At 42.0% G+C, this 15434-nt stretch overlaps 1 protein-coding gene across 1 annotated transcript in view; it reads right to left on the bottom strand.

The window, feature by feature from the left end:
* PCP4 (Purkinje cell protein 4) overlaps window positions 1-15434 on the bottom strand; it is a 38912-nt gene that overhangs the window by 23179 nt on the left and 299 nt on the right. Inside the window, exon 2 of the mRNA XM_008635313.2 lies at window positions 7501-7552. Coding sequence (XP_008633535.1) covers window positions 7501-7552 — 52 coding nt within the window. The remainder of the gene's footprint in view (window positions 1-7500; window positions 7553-15434) is intronic.

The raw sequence follows: 15434 nt of genomic DNA, 5'->3' as shown, positions 1-15434 counted from the left end.
CTTCTCCCTGCTGCAAAGGAGCAGACTGTGAGGGACCATACAGAAATATATATAACTCCTATACATGTGTTCATCTCTCACATTTTTAGAAATGCAGCCGGATTTTTGGATGCACTCGGTTTGAGAACATCGCATCCACGCAGGCACACAAGCTTCCCGAGCTGTGTGCAGGCACTGTGTGCAAAACAAAGGTCCCACAAATTAATCAAGTTGTTCTCCTAGCAAGCTGGAAAGAAAGAGGTGGACCAGGGCAAGAATTGTTATTGTTATCTCTATTTTTAAATACTTGGAAGACACTCAGTTACTATGGTGGTGAGGACCATATAAGTACCTAGACAGATTCATTGGTGGCAGGAGTATTAAGTGTGAAGATTCTCCATGTCAAAGGTACCAGTTAATAGGAGCTTTTCCCTCTATGGGGAAAAAAAAAAAAAAAGATAGATCTCTTTTGAAATAATTTCCCATTTCCCATTTTTTAAGTCTTTAATGAGCAGGTTTAAAAAGCTGAAATTGTTATTCTATGCTTGTGCTGTTCTGCTCTGTATTTTTTTTTCCTTGTGGGACTTCTGCACTAAAAAAAGAAAAAAGAAACCCAAAATGTGCAAGAAAAAGCTGCATAATTAACATTATATAGCAACATACAGACAGACATCCTTCATGTGGATAGTGCTGTATTTTTTGTGTGGGAAGATGGACTTATTTGGGAGTCACGAGAGTGGTTATAAATGATACACAAAATGAAAACTTGTGGGGAATTCCAGAGCCAAGACACAGGCCAGACTACAAGAGCACAGCTGTTAATTGATGAAACGTTTAATAAAATCCTTTTTTTTTTAAGATGCTTCTGCCTAAACATTTAAAAAACGAAAGCTCCTCATTAGCAGATGAGGTGAAGCTGTAATGCACAGTGTCAAAGCCAACTTGTCAGATAACAGAAAAATAAGAACAATATCTACTCTTTTAGAAGTATTTCTTCAGTTTAGTTCAGATACATTGATTAAACTCCTCCAGAGGCTCCTCTCCATGAAACCAGATGATCACTGCACATGGACAGGCACACATGGGTATAGGTGAAGTTTCAGTGCAGAAGGTGCCCACATTATCTCAAACACACATAAAAAACATCACTTTAGAAGTTTTTGTTTCTGAATCAACACCAAAAATTGTGTGTCAGAGAATGTTTGTGAACAGTCCTTCATTGCCATCACTGCCCCAAATAAAGAAGCACACAGTATCCCTCTGGAGAGGACTCATGCTCATCCCTGGCCTCCAGAAATGGAAATTCACCTAGGAGAGGAAATAAAGTTCATGTATAATTCCCTTCTCTTCCTTTCAGCATCCTCTCCAGGGAAGATCTGTGAACAATCCCAGAGCCTTGTTATTAAAGGCTCAATCTGCCTTTAGCTGAGCCCTGCTGGCTGCCTGCAGGGACGGGCACATTCCTTGATTCCACACACCAGGCTGGGCAAAGGAAGAGGAGGGGACCTGAGACATCTTTGGTTTGGTTCTGGGCAAACTTTCTGTGCAGCTGTCCCCAGGCAAGTTCCTAAACTGAAACTCAGCAGTTTCCTGCAGTGTCTTTGCCATGTCTTGAGATGGGATTCATCTAGAACTGTTCACTTGGGACTTTTTCTCCTCTCATCTGATCCACCCTCAGCTACAGATCAGAGTGTTGAGTTCTCACAGGATTTTTACACCTTCCTCTGAGCCTGAGTGATCTGTACATGACCGAACACAACTTATGTAACCATGCTGAGGGTTCAGACACTTTTGTATTTAGGCTCTGTGAAGGTGTTATGGTATTTGGTGGTTGCAGACTTGTCTGGGAATGTTGCTGAGGCACAGACTTTTTATTTTAAGAGATGTGGGATGAGGTACAACAAATCATTCTCATTTCACTTCCCAAATCCCCACTAGTACTGGCTAGACTGGATGAGATAGGACAGAATTTGGCTTTGGATATAGGCTGAAAGTAGAATGAGAGAGACTGCATTACTGGGAGATCATATCCCTTGAAGCACCACTTAAAAGGGATGAGAGAACTTTCACCATAGTGAAAAGAGACAACAAGGCAAGCTAATTTCTGCGCTCACTCTCAACCTATCACCCAGGAAAACTCAATATTATACCTTCATCCAGTACTCCCCATCCTAACTTCTGATTAGTGCTGTGGGGGTGAAATATCAGAGAGCAGCAGTTTGAAAGGGTTAGGGAGGTTTTTTTCACATTGATTCAGCAGTTGCTTGCAATACTTAAGATTCATCTTTTGCTGCACAAGCAATGTTTTGTGGGAAAGAAAATGTATGAGCATTGCAATGCAGCAGTTCAGGCTCTGTCCCTTCCTTGGAATAAAAAATGTGACCTCCAGGCCCAGGAAGATACAGCAAACCATGTTCCATGAGGCTCTTTGAATATTTATACAAATTACCCTCATGTGTTCCCCTCCCTTCCTCAAAATCGTTTTTTTCCACCAGTAAGTTTATTTGCAGGGCTGTTCCCAAAAACAGCACATTTTTTACGCAGTCATTGGAGAATATTAGTGGAAAATTAATTTTGAGTTCTTAAAGAGATATTTATATTAGCCCATAGTACAATAAAGATCCTGGCCTCTAGCCAGGAACTGAAGCTCTATTAAGCTAAGCACTCTACATAAATAACGATGAAGATTATTATTCACTCTGTCGGATCTGGCAAGATTTCTTTTTTTATTCCTGAGTGCAGTGAGCAGAATTTCCCAAATTTCTTGAGCAGAGGAAGTGGGTGAATGGACTGTTGATAATACTGCAAGATGCCTACCCCTCTACCAGGAAAGCTTACTAGAGAGAGATCTCTATTCTCCCACACGGGATTGCTTTACAATTATTTACCATGACCCTAAATGTTTTCTAGAAGCATTCAGACTGAAGTGACTCCATTTTAGATGCAAAATATAAGAATTTACTTTATTAACTCTACTGTTTCTTCATCTTTATGTACAGGCATCCCATGGACAGGATGAAACACAGAATATTTATTCATGTATAATTTTCTGAACGCCCCAAAGCAGAGCTCATACACTGACAAGTGTTTGGGAATGAAAAGAAACTGAAAATACAACTGACCATCTTGCTGTGATCGGATTAATCCACCATGACATCTCAGTTCATGCAAAACCTACTCATTTTCATTCCACTCAGAGCCAGGAAGACATAGAATTCATCCCATGAAAACACTTATTTTGTTATTATAAATATTCATGTTACTGAATGATAAATCTCATCTTCCAAGAAAAATTAATAATACCAATTAATAATCACATGCTTTATGTATTTTGAGAAGAAAGGGCGAGATCTATTAATAGGAAAAACAGTGATTCTAAATTTGAAGACAGAAATAATTGGTTCTGATGCAATTGTTTCCCTGGCAGTTGTGCTGGGCTATTAAGGAGTAGATTGCATGAGAGCAGCTTGCAAATTGCACCACAAGAAAAAAACAACACAGGGCAATGTGAAACACAAGAAGTGACAAGTGTTAACCTACAAAGGAACTTTGTGACATTGCCAAGGTCACAGAGAAGAATCATTTATTCACTAATAGCCAGGGGGGAACATTCTGTTTTCATATTTGCATCTGCAAATATGATTGTCCCGACTAATCAAACCAGGTGGGCATAAAGGAAATTACAGCTTCTTATCCCACACTGAGCTGTGTGGGAATAGTAGTGCTGTCTTCCCTTTGGATTTTCTTCCACAGAGAGCAGCGTTTATGTAACAGGTTTACAAGCTAAGTTTGCAGTTTCACAAATAAGTATCTCTTGGGTTTCAGGTAGACTGAGGTCCTTCAAGGTCCCAGTGAGGTTATGGGTTCAATACTGGGCCCAGATTGTTTAAGTTGTTCATCAGTGACTTGGATGAAGGGGCAGAACCTCCTCAGCAAGTTTGATGATGACACAGAGCTTGGAGGAGCAGCTGATCCCCGTGAGGGCTGTGCAGCCCTTCAGAGGGACCTCAGTAGGTTGGAAGGATGGGCAGAGAACAGTCACAAGGTCCCAGTGAGGTTATGGGTTCAATACTGGGCCCAGATTGTTTAAGTTGTTCATCAGTGACTTGGATGAAGGGGCAGAACCTCCTCAGCAAGTTTGATGATGACACAGAGCTTGGAGGAGCAGCTGATCCCCGTGAGGGCTGTGCAGCCCTTCAGAGGGATCTCAGTAGGTTGGAGGGATGGGCAGAGAACTGTCTGAAATTCAGCAAGGGCAAATACAGGCTCCTGCACCTGGGAATAAATAACACAGCACAGGCTGGGGGTGACCTGCTGGAGAAGGATCTGGGAGTCCTGAGGGACAGTGAGCTGTCCCTGAGCCAGCAGAGTGTCCTGGGGGACAGGAAGGCCAATGGGATCCTGGGGTGCACTGGGAAGAGCATTCCCAGCAGGGCAGGGTTATCCTGCCCCTGTGCCCAGCCCTGGGGGCACCTCTGGGGTGCCGTGCCCAGCTCTGGCTCCTCAGCCCAGCAGGGCCCCCTCAGCCCTGCCTGGCCCTGGCGGCAGGGAGGGCTCAGGGCAGGGCCCGGGCTCTGCTCCGGGGCCCGGCAGCGGCACCAGAGCCACGGGCAGGGCCTGAGCCCGGCAATTGCCCTGCACAGGAGGCAGAACTGCTGCCCTGGGCAGGGCCAGCCCTGAGCAGATTGGCCACAGAGGCTCTGGGCTCTCCTCCCTGGGGATATTCCAGAGCCATCTGGACACAGCCCTGTGCTCTGGGAGCAGGGAGGTGGCACCAGATGTCCCCCTGTGGTCCCTTCCATCCTCATCCATCCTGTGTGTGCAGCAGCACAGCCCCTGCTGCTGATGGGAGGTTTGCTAAGAGCTGCCACTGCTGCTCTGGGGTAGGAGCTAAATAAAATCAAGGATGGACTGTTCCTGTCTGAGGAGGGTCAAACAAGAAAATGCATTTGTGTCTACCCAAACTATCCCTGCTATAAAAAGGAATCCTCGGAGACTGAATTTCCCTGAGTGCTGCATGGTGACAGCAAGGCCATAGATGTCTTCAAAGAGGGAGACTGCTGATTGCCATGGTCATTATTTTATTTTCTTCAGTTTCAACCTAACCTAGAGGCGGGCCCAAAATTCATTTTCTACTGCAATGCACGAACAAAGCTCAACCCCACAGTGTCTCTCTGTGTGAATCAAACCCTGAGAAAAGCCAAGCATCTTTATTTGTTGTTTGGGCCAGTTTTCAGCAGCTTTTCCTAATCTGTAAACAGAGCAAAGACGGCAACCAGACCAGTTTGCCTTTGCAAACATTGTCAGAGCATGACTTCTCTTTCTTTTGCTTTCTTTTTATAAGATGAAAGAGTTTGTTTGCTTCTCCACCCTCCCTCCTTTTCAACAAGAGGGAAACAAGAGGGAAAGTTTCCTTTTGACAGGGAAACAAACACTTGAAGAAGAGGCTAATAACATTTAAGACATGGACATATTGCTGACTTCTGGCCAAAAAAACATGGAACAGAGGATTTATATTGTGTATGTAGGTTTACAGCACACCCCAATTTTCAGAGCAATAAATCACTGCTTGGGTTCTAACCACACAGAGCTAATAAGGACAAAGAGTTACACATTTCTGCCTCTTTGATTTAGCATTCAATTTCAGGTTCAAAGTTCTGATTCTGCTTTATTTTTATGCAAGCATGTGGGCTGGGGAGATCAGAGGACTCTATTCCATCTCCCCTGCTGCTCCTGTGTTTTATGTAGGTGACAGCTTTTCTGCTATAATTTCATTACAAAAAATAATTGGTATCTCTTTGCCCAAGATTAACTGTGCATCTGCCTCTTTATGTTACACATAAAATTATGCCACAACTAGAACCATATATATTTTTGAATTAATGATGCAGCCCTTGCTCACTCAAAATCCCCACTAAGAAAAAAAAAAATTGCTTTTAAAAAGGCTGCAGGATTAGTAAATCTAAGCTAAACTTGACAACAGGACTATTTTATTTGGGAAGAAATTTTTATTTGGGAAAGAAATTCAAGGCAAATGAGCTGAGTTCATAATGTGCTCAAACAGAAAAGAGAAAAACATGCTCCCCATGCTGCCCGAATGGCTGACATAATTTTGCTTGCTTTCCTTCCCTGTTAACTTGAAAATGCAAATTGCTTTGCTGTCAGGGTACATTTGTTCCCACTAATTCAAGACACTATAACAAGCCAAAATATTTATTTGGGTTTTTTTTTTTTTTTTTCCACTCCAATTTGTGTTTTCTCATAGTGGGAGCATCATCTACGGATTTCATTTACTGAAACATTATGCAAACAGCCCTTACGGGAAAGTCACCTCCCTGTAATAGGAAAACTATTCATAAAGAAGACTCTTAATGCTCTAGGATGTGTTGCCTCAAAGGGCCCAAAAATTCTACTCTGACCAACGTAAAAGGCCAAAACACACATCCAAAATAACTGCTCAAATGACCCATTTGGAAAAGCCTTGGCTTTTCAGAGAAGGGACTTGGATTCTTCCTGCTGTTCAGGGGATGGGATGGACACAGAACACATTCTTTTAATTAGAACTGGATGAGCAAACAGAAGCAGAGAGCACATTTTATAGTTCAAGCCTCCTTCTGATGCTCCCTCTATTTTAGCTGGGTATATTAAAAAGAAAATCAAAATTGTTTAATCTTTTCCTTTGAAAAATGTTTCTGATGGTAATCAGATTTTAATCAATTATCATTTGTGTGAAGAGCATTTCTGCTCCTATAGGAAATAAAATGAGACTTCAGCTTAAAAAAAACCCCAAACAATTACTGTTTTCCTGAAAATTCAGTTTTGCATTCTTCTGGGGGGAAAAAAAAAAAATCAACGTTTTTTAATTAGAATTGTTTGTGCCCCTTGAAGGTCTGAAATTGGTTTCTGCCAGCCCCTTTATTAAGGTCTGAAAAAGCCCCATGAGTCACCCCTCGGAGGAGTGGAGATGAGTCCAGCCTCACTCCAATGACGAAATTCAGAGCCTCTTTGCCATCTGGTCCTTCCATGGGAGCTGCTCCATCCATAGCTTCTCTCTAGCAACACTCAAATAAGCTCTAAACAAGTGGATTCTAACTTTGGTATCTTAGTTCTGGGCCTAAAATTAGGTGGGATTAATCACACTGCAGAAACTCGATGAGCAAATCCATTTCTCTTCACCTTCCTCATTCATGGAGCAGCTCATAATACCTCACCTTGTTTTTTGGTGTCCTTTTCACACATATCTCATCTTGTTTTAGTCTCATTTGTCTCTGCTCTGACTTCTTTGAAGTCCTTAAGTTTACCACTTACACACTCAGAAGAGAGACTCTACTTTAGCAAAGGGTTTAAACATAAAAGTAAAAAGAACACAAACCCTCTGAAGTCCTTCCAGTTTCTCAAACACAATCAGAAGGTAATTTATGACACCAAAGCCTTCGCTACGGACATCTGTCATTAGAGTAAAAAGTATTTTGGCTCCATTTTACTCAGTATTCTCCACCCAGAAATAAAGTCAACCCTTACCATTCTCACCAGACGTCTTGTCTTTCCCATTTGTAGCTCCGGTTCCTTGTCTCTGTTAGGGGGAAAAAAACACAAAACAAGAGGTTAGGACACACTTGAACATGCATTTTCCCCTTGGAATTCCTGGTAATTTCAGCCTGATTTCTCCTCAGTATGTTGGATTATCCATTCACCCTCATGCAATGTTGTTTTGAGACGCTGCCAGTGACACAGGAATGTTTAGTTCCATTTAAAGGTTGGACTCTGTGATCCTGGAGCTCTTTTCCAATATAAAAGGCTCTGATTTAGGTCCAGCTGCATCACTACGTGTGCCCCTGGATGTAATTATAGCAATGAGTGATACATATGTGTGTAATCAGGTTCCCAGCAGTGCAAGGGAATGAGAGCTACAATGCAGCATTTCATTTCTTCAGCTCCCTGCTGTGCCTCCCCTTCCATGACGCAGGAGGACTACAGGGAAGTCATGAGGTTTTGCAGGGACAAAATTAAAAGGGTCAAAGCCCAGCCTGAAGTAAATGTGGCCAATGCCACAAAAAAGACACAATAACAATGTTCCTAGAAATACATTAGCAACAAAAGGAGGGCTAGGGAGAATCTCCATCCTGACTTGACTTTGGCTAGAAGATCCATTTTCTGCTTTGGCCACGAGAGAAGATGGAACTTCCCACTTTAACTCACTGTCCAAGGAATAGCCTCCTGAATTTCCATGAAAAAGAACTGATTTAAATCACTCTGCCAACTAACAGGAGGCAAAACACCAGGGCAGTCTAAATAGTCACAGTGGCAGAGTACTGGAGTGGTCTCAATAGTAGGGGACTTTCTGGCTTAGGAATGGTCACTCTATGAAAATTACTCTGCATCCCCCAGAGAAAGCATCTCAAGGTGGATTAAGGTACTTCAGCCTATGGCAAATTTACATTCCTTATGCAAAATTATTCATACTTGTGTTACTGAAATAGAACTGAAGAAATCGTCCTCTAGGGTTGTCCACATAAAAATCTGGGAGTATAAAACTCAGAGAATAAATCCAGCTGCACTCAGCCATCAGAGGCAGCACATCCTCAAGCACCAGGGAAGTGAACAGGTACAGGAGCACTGCAAACCAAATGGTTTTTACCAGCATCTGGACAGTTATGTGGATTCTCCTATGAAAATGCATACAGCCATACACTTGTCTGAAGGCATTTTCTTTAAAATTTCTGGTTAAAACCTTCTCTGCTTTGGCTTCTGTCTTTTGCCTTCCCAAGCAGTGGTATTTCCAAGGTGTATTTTGTATATAGAGCTAATAATGAGGTAAGTACAAAATCTTCATGTGTGCTCTTAGCTCTGATATGGACAATGAAAATACTTTTTTTTTCTCCCTGGAGCCTCAGAGCCAAGACAGAAACTTGGCCAATAACAGAGAATGGGATTCTAAAGGGATAAACACCTTTGACAAAAGCATAAGTTACCAACAGCCAGAAATCAAAAAATCCACCCAACAAGCAGTTTTGCCTTGTGCCTTTATTTAAAGTTTGGTTAATACTTCCATGTTTCAATTCTAAACAGCACTTTAAAGAAGATTTTATTGTGTTCATTTACAAAATACCTTATTTTTTCTATCAATAAAAAGGTACCTATATTCCTTTTTCCTCCCCTGCATATTTTTAAATGCTTTTTCAAGTTGTCTTATTTCCTGAGCATTTCAGGCTGTGCTACTTAGGCTTTATGAAAGCTTCTCTTTCCTCCCTAGGCTATACCTGTCAGGTTCAGTCTGCTTATGATGGAGTGCTGGAATATGGATTCACACATTTATTTCGTGTCTCGAGATTTCCCCTCGGGGAGAGCAGAATGTTGTCAAAGAAAAAGAATAAAAACTTGGGTTTGGTAAATGAAGGTTTTTCTATTCATGAGGTCATGGTATTTTTCTTTAAGTCTGAAATCAGTTGCAATATTCTGCAGCCATTTTTTTGATTGGTGACCACTGGACTTAAACAGACGAAACCTGAAAGTCTGCCAAACCAGCTTCTAAGAGCTTTTCCTTTAGTTATAGACTTATTTTGATCTACAAGTCCTGTGCTGTCTTCCAAGTGACTGCAATGGATTTGAAAGTGAGAATCAGCTTCTCATCAACCAGGTACTGAAACTCAGGAAAAAGCCAGGTACAATGGGATCATCCTCCTGCAAAGCCTTTAGTCTTTTATTTCAATACATTCAGTGGACCTACTTTTCAAAACATTTTCAAGGTGTTGGTATTATTAGCAGCTGGAATTTCTTTCTTCTTTCATCACCTTTCATGATGCTACTGCAGGTTGCAGAACAAAGCTGAGTTTTTTTAACATGGTTCAGAGAAAAAGGGGACTAAACATGAGGAGGAGTTGCTGGGGGGATTTTCAAGAAGCAATGGATGAAATGCTGGTATAGCAGATATTGTCCATAGATAAAACAGATGAAATTAAAATCACTGAAATACAGGAAAAGTAGTATTAATTTCTGGGATCTGATAGGCTGAAGAGCCCCAGCTCCCTCAGCCTTTCCTCATGAGAAGATTCCCATTCCCTATAACTTGCAGCCAGCTCCCTTCATTCAGAGATTGCTTCTGAAATTCCACAGCGTTTTTTAAGGCAAGCACCAGGACAGAAGCATTGAATAAACTTTCCACCAGGCATCAAAGAAACATCAGAGCTAAAATGAACATGAGTGCAGACCCATAACGATTATACAGTAAAACATGATAAACAGTTTTGTTGCTATGTGGCGTAGGAGGAAACAGAGTTTATGACTGCTTCGGGCTATATTAATTTTTAACTCAGTGGTTTTACAAAACACCAAAGGCATATAATTAAAAATGTCTCCAAAAATCAAAGTGACTCCCAATTTGTCAGCAGAGGAAGTAAAAAAGACTTCTGCCATATGCTCAAAATCCCAGTAAGAACAGAACAGGTTTGCTTTCCTGTTAAATTCTCAGAGCTATACGCAGAGGCCAGTTAACATGGTATGAAAATCTGTACTAAATTAGTCCCCAAGGCGAGCAAACTAAGGTTAAAAGTGAACTTGCAGCCAGGAGGACATTTCAAGAAGAATGTTAAATTACTGCAGCAGCTTTTCTACTCATTCTTCTAGGCCCTGTTGCACCCCCAAGCCTAATTTTTGCCTTTAATCTTACATTCTGTTCTTGTCTTGAAATAGCCTGACCTTTTCAGCTACGTTTTTAATTAGCACCTCAGTGTTAGGGATTGCAGCCAGGTGTTGATTACAGAATTTTTGGGGGCAGAAGGGTTGTTTTATAGTGAGCCACAGAAAGTCCAAGATCAGGGACATGAAACTGCCACAACGTTCTGAAAAATGGGCTCTTACAGATAATAACATCATCCTGATGCTTTGCCTCAGTGCAGGGTCAACAAGGTACACAGAGCTGTACCCCAGGAAAGCAGTGGCTGCAGATTTTCAACAGGATGTGTTTCTACATAAAAGAATGGGGGAAAAAAAGATCCAAGAGCGGAATTAAAAGAATAGAAACAGGTGGAAAGTTTCTGTAAAGTGAGCAGCAGCAAAAGTCAGCGTAGACTGACAGGGGCGACACATATGAAATGTTATTAGGATGTTCTGTATTGGCAAGAAGGACAGCAGGGAATTTTTGCTTTGTTTTGCTATGCTAAGATGTGACAGGAGGAAACACACATTGGTACTAAGCAACACAAAAAAAGCTGTGGCTCTGCCAGCACGGTGCCAAGCAAGCCTTCCCTCTGCACCACCACCCCTTCTCCATACAAAGATTTCCCTCTAAGAAATTGAGTCAAACACAACTATTTCATAAGGACCTTATTTTTTTTATAGTCTTCTGCTTTAATTAAAAAAAAACCTCAGCTGTTTCAGCCTTAACGTGAAAAAAAAGTACTGAAAAAATACATTTCAAAGATTTATGAAGTTTATGATCTTTCTGCAAATAAAAATGTCGCTGAAAATATCTGCTTAGGGACTCGTGATGTTTTCCGAGCAAAGAAAGCTTCCTAATCACAGCAGAATGATCAGGAGATACATCAGAATCTAAATGAAGATCCAAAATTTAAGCAGGGGCAAGAACCAAGCAGCTATGACCTGGGATGAGTGGGTCCACTCTGCAGAACTTGGGATTTCAATAGGATTATTTAGGTTAAGTTCTCCTTTACTGGAGATTTCTGTGTCACTACCTCTTTCTGACGTCATGTACTAACTTGAAACTATGGCACTCAGCATTTCACATGCTGATGTGTGAAAAACATTTCTCTTAGCCACAACACAGTAATAATTTGGTTTAAAAAATGGACAAAATAAATGACAATGCTTAAAATAAAAAGAGCAGGAAAAGCGATGTTGCTGTGATAAAAAGCTTTTTGTTTGCTGAAGCTGCAAGGGCCTCTAAGTAATGGGACTGGAATTTTAGCACCACTGTATTTTTCGGAATTATGTATCAGAAAGCATGGAAATGAACAGCTGGGAGAGATAAAGTGCACTGCTGGAGAGCCAGCCACAACTTCTATCATTTCACTCATTTCCTTCTAATTATTTCTTCTCCAAACTGGTCTGCAGCACAGATGGCAAATCCCAAACCAACTTTGTGACGTACAGGTTCACTCACATCAGTCACCTGAAGAACATCTGCAGACAGAGCTGAAGAACCCCAGACAGAAGCTTGGATAAAGGAATGAAAATTGCACAAGAAACGACACAAATAAACCTTCCTCACTCGTCTACTTGTGCCTCCTTTACAAGCTCCTCCACTCCTCCACCACATCTTCATAGATGTGGTACTGAATATTTATGAGATGAAAGTGTCCTTCAAAGGCCTCATTTAAGGGAACTGCACCAGGTACAGAAGATCTAGCCAGGAGTTTGTTGGAATGACAGATAAATCTGGTAACATGTCTGTTACTGCTGTCTTACTTTGTAAGAAATCGCAGACTGCATTTCTTGAGCAACCTGACAGAAACAAAAATTATTTATCAACTTACACTTCTTCACCCACGTATCCCCTCCTCCCTGCATGCTCCTCTACTCCGAGGGAGTTCTCCACAGCCAGTTTTCTGTCTGTTCTGTATTGCCAGGGCAGCACAATGCTGCCAGAGGAAGAGCACCAGAATCCATCTTTCCATTCTGGCTGTCAAAGCTAAATGATCCCTGGCACTTCAACAATTCCTGTAATTATCCTCGTGGGTCAGACAGTTTTCTACTTGACTGGCTCCGGATTGTCCCTAATTTTATTAAGGCTTTCCTATAGCTATTTTAATAAATTAGAACTACACAGGTGGGCTGAGATGAGCCAATGGGACTCAAACTGCAGTGGCTAAAAGCTGACAGAGGGACAACGGGTTTTTGTGACTTTTTTAGTCACTGAAGGCACATGGTCATGCACATGAATGCCCATTGTCATTGGGGAAACCACAGAATTATCTGTCCAAAATTGACAAGTTTCTGATAACTACAAACGGTGTTGTTTGCAGTGTGGTCACTGCCCATGTGAAACGCATATTTTTATTTACCTGTCAACACAAAATGCACACAGAGTGCCTTAATCAAAGGGTTGCTCACAGGCTTAGGGCATTTGCTTCAGTTTAAGACACGTGATTTGTTCACTTTTGTCCAGACAGAACTTCTGGCTTGACGTAAATCCTCAGAACAGGAATTTCTGAGCGCACACAGACAGCAGGAGGCCCTTCAGCACTGAGCACACTTAGAAGCATGGAATAGCTTGGGCTGGAAGGGAGCTTAAAGCCAGCTCCACCCCTGCCATGGGCAGGGACACCTCCCACTGTCCCAGGCTGAGCCTGGCCTTGGGCACTGCCAGGGATCCAGGGGCAGCCCCAGCTGCTCTGGGCACCCTGTGCCAGGGCCTGCCCACCCTGCCAGGGAACAATTCCTGCCCAATCTCCCATCCAGCCCTGCCCTCGGGCACTGGGAAGCCATTCCCTGGCTCCTGGCCCTCCATGCCTTGGGAATTGTCTCTCTCCAGGTTTTCTGCAGCTCCTTCAGGCCCTGCAAGGCCACACTGAGCTCAGCCCAAAGCTTCTCCTCTCCAGGCTCAACAATCCCAGCTCTCGCAGCCTTTCCTCCCAGCAGAGCTGCTCCATCCCTCTGCTCATCCTGGTGCCTCCTCTGGCCTCTCTCCAGCAGCTCCACGTCCTTCCTGTGCCGGGACCCCAGGGCTGGAGGCAGCTCCGAGGATAAATTAGGAGGCATCTGATGAAAATGGACTGAGGGAATCACTGTCTGGGATGGAACCTACTTACAGTGCTGATTTTAAATATTCTAATAGCATAGAAAAGAACTTTAGCTGTGCCCCACTTTTGCTGATGCTGGGCTGTAATTTATAAATCAGCACAGTGAGAACCTGCTGATTTTGTATTCAGATTCCATATAATGTTCTAAACGGAATATTTACACCAACACCAAATGTAATCAACATAATTAGCACAAACAGTAGCTTGCTTAATATTTAGGTTATTAGCATATTTTGAATTAAAACATTATTTCTCCAAAGACATTGTAATCACTTTTTTTTTTTTCAGAGGCAGGGATTAATGGAATCTTTGAAGTTAATTTTGAAAGCAGCTGCAAAAATGTGTTTCCCAAATCCTGTTAATTACCATGCCAGCCATAAGAAGTAATCCCTTTTTTTTTCCTGCAGGAAATGGAAGATTTGATCCAGCATGGTTTATTTACAGGGCTAACTCAGACATGGACAAGTAATTGTCTTCAACTCAGCAGAATTACTTTTAAGAGTGGAACTGGAACCTCAGTGTGGCACTGTGGAATTTCCCTAAACTGCGTGTTGGGATTTGTTTAGCAAGGGCAAAGAGAGTAAAATCAGCTACAGAAAAAACCTTCTCACACCCCTTGCCAAAAAATGACCTCAATTCTCATTTGGACATGGGTGATCCAGCCCATATCCCAGTGATGCTGAGGTTTCCTCTTTATCCATTTCCAAGGTGACCTAAGAAGAATATTTGATTACATAAAAATTGATTAAGCTAGATGGCATAAACAAAAAGTAACTGTGGTTCTTACGGTGGACTCAGCCTTTTTTTTCTCCTATTATTTCTTATCTATTGGTAGCACCAGACCTGACATTACAGATTCAGAAAGGGCATTTTTGGGCAGGAAACCTGCCTTAAGAACTCCTACTTCCCATTAGAGCCCAATCCAGCCACACCTTCCCATCCCCAAGGCCTCGTTTCTTTGGAAACAATTGTTTGCAAGGTCACACGGAAAATAGGAGCACTAAAATTATTCAAGTTAAAAATAACCCTTCAGCAGAGCTGTGTTGAAAACAATCATTGAAATGATCCAGCTAAAAAAAAAAAAAAAATACATATTTCAGCTGTTTCTGTTGGTCATTTCAGTCGTGTAGTTGATGTCTCTGATCCACAAACAGTTGTACCAGGGCAACCTAAATTCTAAACCTTGGTCCCCTGTGTGGGAAATACAGGCAGGGCACCTGATTAGGAGCAAGAGAACCTTAGGGATCTGGAAACATCATTTGGATTCAGGCAATATCCTGGGTATCCTTTAATATCAGCATCCCCAATAGGAAGAGTGTCCTAAGCCAGTTACAGGGTCCCTGCCTATGCATAATATAACAGATTATGGATGGTGGTGTTGTAGCAAAAAATTTATATTTCATTCTTCCAAGCCCTTGTGAAGTGTTGGGTAACGCAATTTGCTGAGCTCTAAACCCAGCTGTAATTGAGTTAGAGGTTGTCTTCAAGGGACAGCTTGGATTATTCACAGCAAAAATCTGCGCTGACAAATTGCTTCATCTCTGATCATATTGGCTATCATTATTAAAACAGACTGCTTCTTCCCAGACTGCAAAAATTCTGGTGGCTGTTTTTTTTTTGCGTTGGCATGTTTTTATTTCCAGTTGTGCAATTAAAAATAATCTGTTCTTATTTCCCTGCTGTTTCCCCACATATTTC

The sequence above is a fragment of the Corvus brachyrhynchos genome, unplaced genomic scaffold (genome assembly GCF_000691975.1).
Source record: "Corvus brachyrhynchos isolate BGI_N302 unplaced genomic scaffold, ASM69197v1 scaffold434, whole genome shotgun sequence".
In the NCBI taxonomy this organism is placed as follows: Eukaryota; Metazoa; Chordata; class Aves; order Passeriformes; family Corvidae; genus Corvus; species Corvus brachyrhynchos.
This window is presented reverse-complemented; position numbering and strand designations above follow the sequence as displayed.